The sequence below is a fragment of the Buceros rhinoceros genome, unplaced genomic scaffold (genome assembly GCF_000710305.1).
Source record: "Buceros rhinoceros silvestris isolate BGI_N320 unplaced genomic scaffold, ASM71030v1 scaffold3246, whole genome shotgun sequence".
In the NCBI taxonomy this organism is placed as follows: Eukaryota; Metazoa; Chordata; class Aves; order Bucerotiformes; family Bucerotidae; genus Buceros; species Buceros rhinoceros.
In genome coordinates, this window is record NW_010415626.1 from 41882 (window position 1) to 57455 (window position 15574).

General features: G+C 37.8%; 1 protein-coding gene across 1 annotated transcript in view; it reads left to right on the forward strand.

Annotated features, from left to right (window-relative positions):
* Positions 1-15463, forward strand: part of WDR64 (WD repeat domain 64) — a gene marked incomplete at both ends in the record, with an annotated part of 53599 nt that extends 38136 nt beyond the window's left edge. Inside the window, 10 exons of the mRNA XM_010137468.1 lie at positions 1720-1843; positions 3121-3290; positions 5547-5720; positions 6613-6743; positions 8050-8142; positions 9813-9906; positions 11183-11225; positions 12136-12269; positions 13631-13736; positions 15402-15463. Coding sequence (XP_010135770.1) covers positions 1720-1843; positions 3121-3290; positions 5547-5720; positions 6613-6743; positions 8050-8142; positions 9813-9906; positions 11183-11225; positions 12136-12269; positions 13631-13736; positions 15402-15463 — 1131 coding nt within the window. The remainder of the gene's footprint in view (positions 1-1719; positions 1844-3120; positions 3291-5546; positions 5721-6612; positions 6744-8049; positions 8143-9812; positions 9907-11182; positions 11226-12135; positions 12270-13630; positions 13737-15401) is intronic.
* Positions 15464-15574: the final 111 nt, after the last annotated feature.

Here is a 15574-nt window from a genome sequence, read left to right on the forward strand (position 1 = left end):
AGCATTACTTTTCTCAGACAAATACTTCCCTGACCCGCGCTGACGTAATTACACCGCAAGCACCGGGTAGATTGAGTAAGGCGTCAGAGGTACTGGAATTAGCTGTAATTTTATCTCCTTTGACCGGACAGGTACTCTTCACATGTTCCTGCAATGGATTCTTGCAAGTACAGCCATAGTAGTGAAAGTCCATTGACTATTTAGTAGCCAAAGTAAAATTTTAACTGCCATGATGTCAAACTGTCTATCCAATCAACAATTCGTGCAAGTATAACTATCATTCATCAGTTCAGAACGCATATCTGATAAGCTTCTCTTTAAAGTTTAGAAGTGCTTCAATCCCCGTCAGTAGAACACAAATGTGAATATACTTCAGACATTCTATGGATTGATAAAATCACGAGAAAAGTAACTTTGTAAAAACAGGACTCTGTAAAAGATTCTGCTCTCAGATAAAAAGATTCCTTCACTGAAATTGAAAGTTTCATTGGCACATAGAGTGTATCTAAACTATAAAATGTGACTTTTTATCCTTCTGGTTTGGGTTTTTTGTTTTCTTTTTTGTCTGATCTGCTTCTATTCGGCTAGCAGTTCTGGAGCCAATTTGCTGACCTGCTGTAGATTGTTTTCTCATTCAAATAGTTTCCTAGAACTATGTTGTACTGAGCCTTAAGGATTTCAAGTCATATGGTGAGGAAGAAGTGTTGACTATAATAGCCAGTTAACAAGAAAAATAAAGTGATGGAGATCACTTTTATCACTTTTTATCACAGCTCAGTGTTGAAACATTAATGAAAAGATTAAACTTGCCTGTTGACTTTACTATTTGCATTTGAACCATTAAAAAATAGTTGCCATGCAAGTGTCAGTAAACACACAAATGAATAAAATTAATTATTTGTGGGGTAATTAACAGTGTGACAATGATCATCAGAGGTACAGAGGACCTGCGGTTTTCATCAACTGTTGATGGTGTTAGATGGCCAGATTTGTAGGGAGAGGGAGCATCTGTTATTGGGCCAGCTGGTGATGCATGTCATTCCTGTGGAGAAAGGCTTGTTTGTGTAAAGGTTTCTTCACTTTATACTCTCAGTAAAGATGTTAGACCACCATAGCTACAACACCATTATAATTGCAAGATAGTTTTGGGCACTTGGTGCTGCAGAAAATCAGAAAACACATACGACATGAGCAGCTACTTCAAAAATCCAGTTGCATCTGAGCTATCCCACTAGCATGACTAAATTTTGTACTGGTACTTCACTAGAAGCCATTGCTTAAATTCCCAAAAGAATTAGAAAGTGATCAGACATAGTTGTTCCTATATTTTTGGATCAAAATTTTTTGGATTAAAAGCCTCATTTTGATATTTAGCATAGAAATTATAGCTCAGATAATTCTTTCTAGTTAGATTTCTTTGCTTTTGTCCTGTAAAAACTCATTATATTTAACAACAATCTCTCTGACTTAACCTTACATACTAAATAGAGCCTCCGCTTGCCAGAATGGCTTCTCTAGGGCAAGGGACATTTTCAGGGAAATTACACTAGTATTTCAGTAAAAGAACATAGCAGTGTGCTGTTGTAACAGAGAACCTATTTCTTGGGATGTAAAAATTTGCTCTTGAAAGTATTCGTCTTTCTTCAATTACACTAGAACACATTGTGTTATGAGTTTTAGAGGATGTAGCACAAATAATTACTATCTTATTTTTTTCAGGTTTGGGACGTAGAAACAGGATATCAAATATACCAGATCGAAGATGCACATGGTCTGAATACCGAAGTGACCTGTGCAGCCATTGAAATAAATGGTTTTTATCTTGCTACTGGGGCATGTGATGGTAAAGCAATTAAATCATCATCACATTTTTATTACATTTATTTAAAATTACGTATTTACATGAGTAGACAGATCTCTTTGCCTTGACTGTCTCAGTGACAGAATAATGATTTTCCACTTTCTTCCAAGGTGGGAGGAAGTATGCACAGAAAGGATTGCACAGCTATCAGTCCGGGGAAGAGGGGAGCAGGTGGCGAGTGTCTTGGTTAGGTCATTCTTAGAAAGGTGATTTTTGGCTGCTTAGGCTCTAGTACTTTGCTAGCCTATTACTATCTGGAACACTATCTTCAAAGCTCTTGGTTTGGAAAGATGTTTCCTTATAGGGTTTAGGACCTAGATCTGTAACTAAATGTCTGCAGATGGAGAACAATAGTTTTTCAATTTTGTAGTATTAAGCTCAATTTTATAGTGTCTGCAGGCACTGAACACTAGAATAACTATATCTACAAGTCTCCTGAATTTTTCACGTGTGTTATTTAGGGTGCATAGCTTTAGGTAATACGACAAAACCTCTCCAATATTCAAGCACTACAGAAAATTCTGCAGCAAACTTTAATAACTTTGTAATCTGTTAACATGACTGAATAATTCTGGTCACATTCAAATGTTCAAGAGTACACACCTGAAGTATTAACATATGTGAAATATATGAAAGCTGCCTCACGCAAAGAGGAGATGGCTTTTCAACACAACATACTGGCTAATGTTTCTTGTTCACACGAGAGAGCAGTGTCTGCACCCTTTATGGACCTTAGGGGCATGACAGAAAGTGAATGCTATCAAATCTTACAGAAGTGAAGTCGTATGTAATAACTGCTTCACTTAAGATAATGTTGTAGCTTCTACTCCCTATTAGCTCCCTGTGACAAGTCCAGCAAACAGGTCCCTCTGCTCCTTGCTGTAGCCCAGAACCTGAAGTCTTCTGCCTGACACCCCACACTCTGCTTGCTCTCTGATGATGTTAGTCCAGAAACAGAAGTAGGATAGACAGTGGTCTTTTACCTTATGCTGCAGCATAAAAGAGTCATGCAAAAAAGATGGAAAAATGGCGGGGCTAGTGGTGAAGATGTTTTCTGGTAAGTTAGGTGTCCCTAAGGGTGCTTTCCTAGCGAACGCACACACTGTTACTGCTTTTGAGAGACCAGTGACCTAGCTCTAAACCTTCAGTTGGATTTTCTGCTCCTTTCTCTGTTTGATCCAGTTCATTTCTGACTTTGAAGCACAGGTTATTGCTGAAATATCATTCCTTTTTTGTATCTCTTTCTCATCTGTGTGTAGGAACTGTGAAAATTTGGGAGTTTGATAGTGGGCAGGAAGTTAAAGCCTTGCCTTTGGCCCAGCACAGGAAAGATGAGTGTCACCTGCTGAAGATGGTTTATCTGAAGGCTAATGAGAGTCAACATGAACTTCTTGTTTTGGAGTGGAGTGGGAAGATAAAAATCATTCAGGTTTTTCAAATATACTTTTTTTTTCCTAGTTTAATTTGGTAGCTCCTAATTTTTGAGGTAAAATAGGATTTTTTCATTAATTAGTAGATAAACTTTTAGAAACTGTCACAGAACAATCCAGTTCCTGCACATCATCAAATTAGCTTTCTGCCTTTCTGTCTGTTACTATGTTCATTAGTCCATTGCTGATTTTCAACATTCCGATCATTTCTTTCCTTGCGTTTGCTCTTCTGTTTGTCATTGAGGTTTCAGTAGTTATGGATCCTTTAAGATAAAAGGATTTTACAATATTGCTATTGCTATTATAGAGAGTGTTTTCCCTGTTTAAAGAGCTTCTAGTTCATCAGCAGCTGAGATTGCCCAGAAGTGTTCCTGCAAATCCTGTTTATGTACACAGCCCCACCAGGCGGGGGTCCTGCTTTCTAGCAGCACCTCAGACCTAGGGCCGTGTTCCCGTGAGGTAGCTGTACCTTTTCCTCCATCACTGCTGCCTGTCAGCTTTAGTGCACTCCTTGGGCAGTGGAAGACACAGCATCACCTTCTTGGGTTCCGGATACCTGTCCGTTGTAGAGATCACTCTCCCAGGTCAGCAGCTGAGCCCTCAGACTCAATTTGCTGACCCATCCCAGTAATTTGTATGCCATAGAGGCTCCATTTAATATTTACTAATAGGAAGTTCCCACGACTGAGGATACAGTTTCACTAACCTCAGAGCCCCCAGGCCTCAGAGCTCTTCAGCTGTAACGTGATATTCCTCTTGCTATATTTTCCCTCTATGGAGGGTAAGTAACCATGGTATTATCCTTCAAAAAACCTCAATATCAGAGATTCTGGATAAAAGATTTTTATTTTCCTAAAATTGCTAGATAAAGACAGTGGCTGCTTAAGGACAAAATAACAAGAGAGCAACGAATCAGATTGACTTGCTTGCCTTGATTTTGAGAGTGTACTCTGTGTTCCCTCCAACTAAAATTAACAGGATGCACTTGGAGCTCACAATAATTGTGGTTTAATTTTTCAGAAAAAAACATGTTTCTGGAGAATTTTCTTCCTCAGATTGGAATGTTTTGCTTGGGAGAAAAAAATCTCCTTCTGAAACTGTAATCCACTATGTGCAAGGGAACAAAGGTCGTGGGGAGAAGTAATAAGTTTTACTAGACTAATGATACATTTAGGGGAAAAAAACATACCAGCTCTCATCTTGGCAAATAATTTATTACTTTTAAGCCTCTTGCTAATAAAAAGTCGGGTTTGCTTTTGATATTCAGATTTTTCTGGATACTATGTCACATCAAATGTGCCCCAGTGTTATTACTGAAATTGTTAAATCACTCATGGAATGTAAATGTATTCCTTGACAAACAGGTTGTGAGGAGTTGAATCTCCTCCAAGTCTTTATGAATCTAAGTACATTAATAGTTTCACGTAATTGCCTAATTACTTTTTAATATAAATGATTCAGTGATAATACGAAATACATGTCACTATTGTTATCTTTTTAAGAGGCTCCGAATATAACAGTAAGACAAACTTGTGTAGCACCTCAGAACCAGTCCATCCTTTGCAGGAATCTGCTATAGATCTCTCGATTTTTAGTCCTTCCCCAAGGTATTTCTTGTTTGATACACTTAATATCATAAGATTTACTAACATCTTAATCATTGCTTCATTCTGGAGATCAAGACAGAATATGAAAACAGTAGAAAAACTAAGGAGCAATTTTCAGTAACACATCCCAAAATGGACAGAAATATCTAAATTAAAGGAGAAACTAGATAACAAAGTGAATTTGTTATAGTATCAATGTAAGTCCCAGTAGCCTCTAGGCACCTCTAGCGGGGTGGAATGTATGACTCAGGGCCGTGGCTGAACTGTGGCTGCTTCTCACACAGCTGGAACAACCACCAATTTTGCTGATATAGAAGATATGAATCAGAGACTAGCAATGTTAACAAAATAAGCAGCTGTAACTGAAGAGACAACTTACTCTAAGGGAGTAGTTAAACAGAATAAAATCAAAAGCTCTGAACTTCACAGCTGGACAGCTTCTAATGTAAGAGCAGGTGATTTAAAGTGAGATGGAATATCTCTGGCTGGCACTTCTAGTTTGCAGAGTAGGCGTATGCTAGGTGATACCTGTAATAGTTTTTGTAGCTTGGCTCAGAAAACAAGCTTTTGGCCCACACTTGCTGATAATTTTCTTATGAATGGATAAATGCTTTCCTTTCTCTTTCATTAAGTCAGTTATTTTAATAGGGTAACTCGGTTCAGACATATCTATATGTCACATGGGTGCTTCCCGAGGTAGTGTCATTTCCACGAAGGAATCCAGTTGTGTCTCTGTCACTGAAGCCTGACACCTTACAAACACATGCTTTTTTTCCGGATATTCTGCTGTCTGACACCAGTTCTCTGAGGAACAATACAGAGGTGAGAAACACTTCAAAGTTCCACATCATTTAGAGAAGATTAGAAAATAAACTGTTTACTGTGCCCTCAAAGATTTAATATTTTAACAACAGGGTAACAACCAAAGTAGTCCAAACTCTTCAGTACACTGAAGGTCTAAAACAAATCATGTAAGAAAGTGATTGTTTTTGAGGGTTTTATCTACCTAATAATCCATTGCATGGTTGTTGCCATGATGAAGCAGCTGCTCTGAAAACGAACTTCACATTCCTGTACAAAATAGTAAGCTGAGGTTCTTGTATAAAGTCTCTAGAAATGCTATTCATTACCATAGGAAGACTGAACTTCAGTAATAGTGGCATATAAAGATCAAGCTGGGTGTTAAATTGATTCCCTTTTCTCTTCTTATTGCTTTGGTCAAATTTATGTTTCAATTGTTGACCAGTTTAACTTGAATAGTCCACGAGACCTAAGTTTTGTTTTTCATAATTTCACTAACTCTGTAACAGGATCTGGATGATGTTTATGGAAAGGTTATTATATCTCTGTTCACCGACTTATTGCTTTAACCTGATCAGAGTATCTCTATAGATAGCTACTTCTGATTAATCTTCAGTTCTTACAGCTGTTTTTACATGCTCTATTTGCAGCTGTGCTGTAGATCGCAGTCGGGTTGGCAGGTGGAGGCCCTTGCCCTCTGCAGCAGGGAATCTTTCAGTACAACAGTACAATCACTCCCTGTTTACATGTAGTGCTTCTTGTGTAGCTCAAATACAATACTCTTAGAACAGCATTCAATGTGCAGTTGTAAACATTATCAATGTAGGCATCTTGTTAAATCAAGTGAAAATATTTCACTCTCTAGTGTCCACATTGTTCCTACTCAAAATTTGTTTTTTAATGTTCTTTGTAGAATTCTGTACCTTCTGTGGAAATAAAGTGTTTTGATGTTTTAAAAGTAGAAGGATGCAGTTTGATAGCTACAGGAAGTGCAAACGGTGCAATAATTTTGTGGGATTTTGAATCTGCCTCTGTGCGACGCCTGTAAGTATTGCTTTCATGGAGGCATTTTGATCTCCAGTATTTCATAAGAACTTTTCAGATGGCACACTGGACATTCTAAGATACCCAGCTGCAAAGGGTGATGGACAAGCAGGAGTTAAAGCAGCAATTTATGTGGGCCCCCCGCCTCCCTGTCACTTCAAATTACTTTGCTAGCTAGTCCTGACATTGCAAGTAGGAGAAGCGATCAAGAGAAAGTTGTTTGGGGAAGGGAAAATGTAATTAAGAACAGTTCTGTAACATAACATAACACTGCACTGCCACTGAAGGAAACTCTTGCTATGTAAGTCACTCTGTTAGAGGCTGATACTGAGCTGTAGAAACCTCCTTATTTTGGAAGTTTCATGTTTGGGAGGACATCTGGAAATAATGCTACTTCAGAGGACAATGTCAGATGTTCCACATTGCCAGTGTCAAATCAGAATAATTTTCTATACCTAGAAGACCAGAAGTCACGTTCAACAAGGTGAAATCTGAAGTGATTTTGGAGGTTTGGGAGTAAAACCTTTTCACAGAAAGTGGCAAACAGTAAGCATAGGATGGTTCCAGATATTCTCACATGGTTTAAGCTGCTACATCAGGAAAGTGAACAATGATAACATGTCTGGTAAGACTGAGTGGAGCAGCACGGCAGTATTTCTGTGTTGGTGAGGGAATATGCCTTTTAAGGCCATACAATGTCAATTTTAACTATTCTACCCAATAGTTTCACAGCATCCTTCATGTGTAAAATGGGCATGTTTGTGAGAAAGTGAACTGAGTTTTTCTGTACAATGGGAAATAATCAAAACTTTACTGCAGTTCTTGCTCTGGTTCTTCCTTTGCTTTTGCCTCCCCCTCATATATGTGAGGGAGCCAATTCACGTGGATACACGGAAAACAGGAAAGTCAGTGCTTTGTGAGTAGAGTATTTTATGCAGGGTTCACAGGACTAGTTTGAATACCAGGAACAAGATACATGTCTAACATTCACTTAGGTAATTAAGTTCAACTTACGTTACTTTACTTTTCTCTTAAATACTAATTCTCAAGAAAATACCTGGATGAAGGAAATGCTCATCATTCCATCAGGTTCCTGTTTTTCCTGGCATTCTGAACCTACTCTTCACTGACATTAAGCCATCATAACTAATCAACTGATTCTGAAAAAACGTGTCTAGAACTTTTAGGTGACATGCATTCTGGGAAATGAAATGTTTAAATTTTTATATTACAAATAAAGCCTCCTTTTTCTGGGAACAACAGGCAGCCTATCTGACATATCCTGTGCAAACATCTTTATTCTCAGGTGTAAAATTAATGAAGATAGCCAGGCTTCAGTTCTTCAAGCATCTGGAGTCAATGCCGTGTTATTCCTTGTACATAGTGCTTTCTCTTCCAGGTAACTGTGTGCATTTTATCTTCCTCCTGGACAGGCTCAGTCATTTGGAATTTTGTTGTGGTAAACTGACTTAACGTTTGCCCAAGAAAACCGATTTAAATTGAGATTTTCTTTGTATTTAACGTATCCAAGTTCAGAGAGTTAATTAGCTTTCCCGTCCTTAAACTTTTGTAATGCTTATCAATCCATATTATATGTGCTTTTTTTACTACTCCACTAAGCTATCCTTTTGTCCTCTAAATGATCTCATAAGTCTCAATTCTGTTGAAGAACTCAACAGCTTTTCTCACATACCACCTTTCCTATGTACTGGACCTTCTTTGATTCTTATCTCTCTGAAATAACTCTGTGGGGCAGCAGGCTTTTTATTTTAAACCTGACACAATACTCATGCTGTTAGATATTCTCAGCAAACAAAGAGAGAGGCAAGCTCATAGAAGCATGCAGCCTCACGTTTCATCTTAAACCTGAAGCTGACACATGTTGGTAGTGTTGGATGAAGAACAGAATTTTTGCCAAACATGCTCATTTTGCATTGCACCTGTAAATAACTTCAGAAGTGCTTGTCTTCCAATGGGTATGCAAAGGCAATGGTAGCCAAAATGACTCAGAACCGTTTAATACTTATGTGGCTTTAAGGTCTTAAAATGATCAGGCAGCTTTTTTGCTTTCCTGATTCATAAGGATGCTTTCTGTTGCTTTTGTGGTCTAATGTACGTTTATTACACCCCTAAATATACCAGTACCACTTAACTGCACATAAATTTGCCTGTTGACATTACAGCATAATGATTATTTTAAGAAATCCTAACTAAATTAAAAATGTGGTGATTACAATTCACAAATAGAATTTTTTATAAATCAGGAAAAGTTCTCACAATGCTTAAGCAGGAAGACCCTACAATGACTTTGAACCAGGCTTAGATTGTTTTATATGCACTGGGAAGGTACTGGGATGGATTTGACTGTGACCATATACACATAAAATATTCAAGAATGCCAGCAAGATTGTAAAATCAAACACTGAAAAAATTAGAGAGTCATGACCACCTGTGCAAATTTAAGTGGGCTACCCCAGCTGCATGCTTTCTACGTGGGTTTTACCTTATCCCAGTTATTCAAATACTCTGTCAAAAACCGAGCAGCTGTGACATTGATCTAAGTTACGTGGCAAGAACCTCTCATTAGTGCAGCGAGAACTTTTCTTGACTCAGAAATGCAAACATTGAAGACCACATCCGAAGTTTTTCCTGAGTTTCTTTCACAGAATCCCATTTCTGAGAATTCTTTTAACAGATTGAAGTAAGTTTCTACAACTAATTGAAAACTATTTGTAGAGCAAGGCAAAGAGTAAAATGAAAGGGAGAAAGCCACTGGCATGCACTGAACTTTTTCCCTTCACTTGTGGAGAATGAACACCAGTGTTCATTTTTATTCACTATGGCTTTAATTTGCTTAAAACTCCTGACAGGAGAGGCTGGCTGTGTAATATGCAAATATTGCCTAGTTACTTGGATAAATTTCTAAAACACCAACAACCCTTAGTCTGATCAGTCTAATGAATTCGGGCACTGTTTTATTATGCTTTATTCCACTGGATGATGTTGATTTCCAGATAGCAAAAGTATCTTCAAAAATGTCAGTGATCCCCAAGAATTTCTTTCGCACAGGAACATTAGTTCTCTGCCCTCTACTACTGCTGCTGCGAGGAGTGATAACAGTGCCATTACAGATTCCAAGAGCAGTTCTCTGAACCAACATAAGGTAGGTACACCATGCACAAAACTAAATATCAAGAATTACAGAGAAATTAACTTTGTTCACCTAAACTGAATGAGGTGGGGAATTAAGAATACATTCTGTCAGGCAGCTGGCTCTGTGATACATGGAATAGCTGACTATCAAAGTGTTTGTCAGATGCTTATCACTAGCAATTCTGACTTTCAAATGGGGTTACAGAAGAACTCAAAGAAGAAAGCAAAATAGCAAGTCATGAAGTACTTGAGTAAAAGTGGAACCACATCTGCACTGCAGCCACACTTTCTTGGATACCTTCTTTCAAATGACAGTATGATTTTTTTTTTTTCTTAATTTACCATCAATATGCCAGTGTCTCAATCTGTATACTTTTGCTAAGGACAGCATTATGATTTTGGGGATACTTTTTGTCCTTTTGTGTCAGAAGAACATGCCATACTTGCAAAGCAACAAATAGCAGGTAGGCAAAAAGAGGAAAATCTTGCTGCCTCTCAGATTCTTTTCAACGTGTTATTTCAGCAGACCATGGTACATCTACAGATTCCCAAGTAGACGCAGGCCTAATTGTCATCCACAAACTAAAGTATGCAATATCTTGTGCTATGTAGTCATTAGAATAACAAAATGGACAGTCTGTTGCAGCTCTTAAAAAGATCCTAAAAGCCCAACACATCAACAGGAAGGATGAGATTGAAGTGGCTTGTCCTGTACGATAACTCAGATGCTCGTGGCTGCAGAATTTTTCCTGCCTTATTTGACCTGGCAATTTTTGAGACCAGTATACTGATTATTGTCATCCTTGGGGGTCCTCAGAAGCCTACACAGTAAGGCACAAATGAATGATGTGACAATTCTCATGCTGAAGATGCAGATATGAGTAAAAGTTATTGCTACTCATGCACCTTGTTCATCCTTGCTTGAGAAATACCATGACTACATGCATGTTCTGAATTAAAGTCTCTAAGTTTCATTCACATGACCGTAATTGCCTTTGTGTGTGCTAAGAAATTAATGCCATTCAGCCAAATTTAGCTTTAGCATGCTCCTAAATTGCAATAAATTTCATTTGTGATTGGTTCATCTATGATTTTGATTCTCTTCAGAGGAAACGTTTCTTGTTTTCACTTGGTGCTGTCCCAGATTGAATGGAAATTGGGGGAATATTTGAATCCTTCAACTAAGAAAAATTAACTTCTTAAAATAATTTCAACTAGAGAACTGTTCTGTAGCTACACGCAAATTCTGTTTTCTAATTCTGTTACATTTTATTCCTTGTTTTTAGGAAATTATAAAAAGTTATGAGATTAATACTCAAATAACAACAGGTACGGAAAGATGTTTTTCATTCTTTTTGTTGTTGATCCATGAGTTCTTCCCAGATTACCACAGAATTGTCAGTTTGTCTGGCAAACTGTGTTTAGAATAATTGGCACAAAATTGGTATGTGGAGAAATGTCTCCTGCTCCCTCATGATTTGCAGTTATTTTGCAAAAGCCAGGCCAGGATGCAGACTATGCAGGGGCTTAAGTGCAGAATTTGGGAATGTCAACTATACACACTTCTCTTCCACATAAATATTGGAGCAATGAATTACTGAAATGGTATAGCAAGAGCCAACCTGAGTCAAGTATGACTTGTTAGGTCCTGCATCCACTGAATGTCCATTTCACCGAGGACCTTCATGGGACTCCCCAGCATCTCCAGCTCTGGGGAAATCACAGCAGGAACTCAAAAATGTTCTCTGTGACCATCACCTTGCATTTAGCAAAAGTTTTGAACTGGAGAAGTAAGTATAGAATTCTATGATTCCAGAATTGTTAAGTGTCACTTAGTTATTAAACTTCACTTTATTGGTGAATTTATAGTAATCTCTAGAAGCCTCATGCAGAGGCTGCAGAACTGCCTCTGAGCTGTCCTGATGACCACTGTCTTACAGTCCTCCTCCACTCTCACTGGTGCTTGCAGTTTCTGTAAAATCTCTTGCTGTGCTGTAAATAAGGTTCCCCCACATATTGGAGCAGTAGTTCTGGCTGGTTTAGACAAGATCATGAAGATTGTTCTAATTTTTTTTCAGTTATCTTTTATCCATATATGTAATGTTTGCAGAGTAATGCCACCTTCATGATGGAGTTTATTTTCAAATTTACTTTTCTTTCTAGTGTTACATAATTTATGTGCATTCAAAAGCAGTACTAAAAATTATTAAGAAAATGTATATTCATTTGTGTTCCAAAGCAGAAGACACAACTAGGTGTAAGAATATCCAAAACTTGAAGACGAATGTACAGTTATCCAAAGCTGTGACAGGACGCTCACCGATACTGGCTTCTGCTCATGAACATGGCTCTATTTGCCTATGGAGTATTCAGGTAGCTATCTGAATGTCTTCGGGATGGGTCTGGACCATTGAGAAGATAATTCTACTAACCTTCAGAAACATGCTTTTTAACTAGCAATTGCAGCAGCAGATATTTTATTGCATTTTTTGGTGAATAGTTTCTTTCATGGATGCAAATTAGTTCTGCTTTAATAATCAGCAGGGAGTAATGGCAAATGGAAAACGAAGAAAGATGATTTGAAATAATTACAACAAAAATTGGCCATAAAATTCTGTGAAAGTTTAGAAGTTGATTTTTCACCCATGGCATTTACCTTCTAAAAAAGGATGATAGGCAAGGCAGAGCATCCTCCTCTCAGAAGAGAAGAAATATGTCTGGAACATATTTCTGTTTTCTGGAACATTGCAGAGGCCAGCTTGCACTAGTAGGATTACAAATCAGGAGAGAATAGTATTATAAACATGGTGTCTACAGCTATAATCAGCTTGTAAAGCCATTCGTGCAACAATAATGCCACTGGATCACCTTAGATCTGTAAGACTCTATTCCAGAAAACATGTCACTCTAAACAAAAGATACGAAGTAAATACAGCAAGAAGGGACAGTGCCATGATATGATTAGCTAATATTGGTCATTGTGGCAGACAGTGATCACAGTACATCGTCCATGTAAGGCTTTAACAGGAATCCTAGCAAAGGCAAGTCACAGGGAGAATATTTCAGAAAGATGGAAAGGTAGCTTTGCAGATGTTTTACACCAAAGTAGAGTATTATGGTGAATGTCCCCAAGGACAGTAGGTGTGGGCTTTGGTGGGTTTTGTTGTCTTTGCAGTTGATGTACTAGTGTGCTTAGATTTTTGTAGGAATATCCAAGTTCAGATGACAGTGATGTCATCCCTCATTATACGGATGACACTGTCAAAAATCTCCTTATCAGCAAGACATTCTCCCTGACCTCCTCCCAAACCTGAAGAGGCAGTAAGGGAGAAAGTCTACTGGTGCTGACTTGAAAAATAGGACAAGTTGGTGAAGGAGACTTCATGGGCCCATTTGTAGCAAGAAACATTTCAGTAGCAAATGAGATGCGTACCGAAGATATTCCACAGCAAATGAGAGATAAGTGCTGAAGTAGGGGTAAGGTACAGCTGGACTGAATTGACTGAAGAGTGAAATATCCTGTTCTTTTGATGTAGAAGAGACAGAAATCCAGAAGAATACACGCCAGCTATCTTGGTCATTCTAAGAAACCACCTTTTTAGCAGCTTTCTGAATAGATATGAGCTGAGTAATGCCGAATAGATTAAATCAATGACACTCAATTTCTGATGCATTCTCTTTTTTTTCCATGTAGATATTTTAAAGAGAAATATGTGATTATGCATTTATTTTAGGGAACATTAGTGAAAGAACTTCTGCCATTTTCAACATATTCCTCAGTTCCTCTGACAGCACTATGTACAGACATCTCCACCAAAATGCTTTTGGCAGGCAGTAAAGGTGAGTAAACATACAGGTCATTCTGCTCACGACAGTCTGTAGGACCACAAAATAGCATGCCATACATATACCAGAAAATTGGAAATAAAAGTCCAAATGCTGCCAGATTTTCTCTATCAAAACTGTAATTAAATAATTGAAAAAGGTATTTTCTAGCATGAAGGCATGTTAAAGATTAGTGTTAATAGCATTACAATTAGGATTATTTTATAAAAGAAATTACAATTTTCTTCATTCACAAGCCCTGCATATACCTTCCATTTTAATTACTGTATTAATATCAAGGGCAAAGACTACTGCTAAGAACAAGCAAAAATTTCACATCCATGGTAATAAAACTAAATAAAAACCTGCAGCTGTGGCTGTACCAAGAGCTATGATTTGGACACTGAGTGCATAGTAATGGCTTCAGCAGTACACTGCTCTACAAGGAAAGAAAGTTCTTGTGGTCTGTGCTAGCAGCTAATTGTTAGACTTCTGATTTCACACCAAATCTGGCTTCCATCTGGCAGAAAGGCCAAGAGTTTATCTGCTTGCCTGATTCTCTTCCAAACCTTCAGAATTATCCTGGAAATTTTCCTCTTCTGCACCATCATATGACATTTTTTGTCCTTCGATGCATCACTTTTCTTTTAAAATAACTATTAGAATTGTTTCCTGCCAGCTTCCTGCTCTTATGCTTCAGAAGTTGGATGGAGCAAGGCTGTTTTTCCAGTTATTTCAAAACTAAGCAGTAGCTTGATGTTGGTGCTGGAAATGAAAGGGCATTGCCACTCCCTGTTGATTCAAATGAGTTCAAGGAGGCAGCATGGATGGAACAGGATTTTAATTAGTTGTGGAAGAGTATCCACCTTATTACCTATTCATCTCATACTTTCCCTTTGTCCTTTTGTGTTTGTGACACTGTGTAGTTGCTTTTTAATGCCTTTGCGCCCTTCTCTTATCTGCAGTGCTGCTACCAATTTCTTATTCCCATCACAGGTTTTAACTTGTTAGGAAAAGTTCAACTTCTCTGTCAGTCTCCTTGCTTGCTAGTAAATGTACAGACCTAGAAATCAGATGGGACCAGTATGAAAGCTGGAATTATGTAAAAGATTCCTCTGTCTAGTAGACAGATAAGAGAGATAAGAGGCCACTTTGTCAGGGAAGGGGGAGCGTAGGCAGGAAACCGAGCAGTTGTGCATCATAAGAAAAATGATTCTTTGATTCTAGCTTCACATGAGTGCACTAAAAGGTTGTAAAACATTAAGCTTTCATTATGCATGCAATTAATCAAACTTTGTCCATTTTACCAGAACTGAAAAACAGTTTAATCCCCAGGAAGCTCTGATACCTGGTTTGTGCAATATAACTCTTGACAATATAACTCTTCTCTTTAACTCATGTCATTTAAAGAAAAAACTTTGCTTTCTTTCCATTTCAAACCTATTCAGTTAAGGACATATTGCTCACAAAGAGTGTCTTTGCATATGAATATACAGTTCATTATTTTCTGCTCTGTGCTTCTCAGTGAGATAGTGACATTCACCTTAAAAATAACTTTCACTGGCCTGTAATCTCTTGCTTCATTCTGCCCACTGTTCACCAAGAGAACGTGGTAGCAATGTGTGAATGTGTAGCACTGATGAAATGTATTAATGTTTTGCTTTTTCCTTTTTTAAACAGAGGGACATGTTATGCGCTGGAGCATTTCCTCCTTCTTAGAAGATCCACAAAATTGTAAAAATGTAAGGAAAAATCTGACAGATTTTCTTAACTTGGAAAGTTAACTATACTTAAGTGTGTATATATATATGTATATAATATATATATATATATAAAACTTAAGTATACTTAAG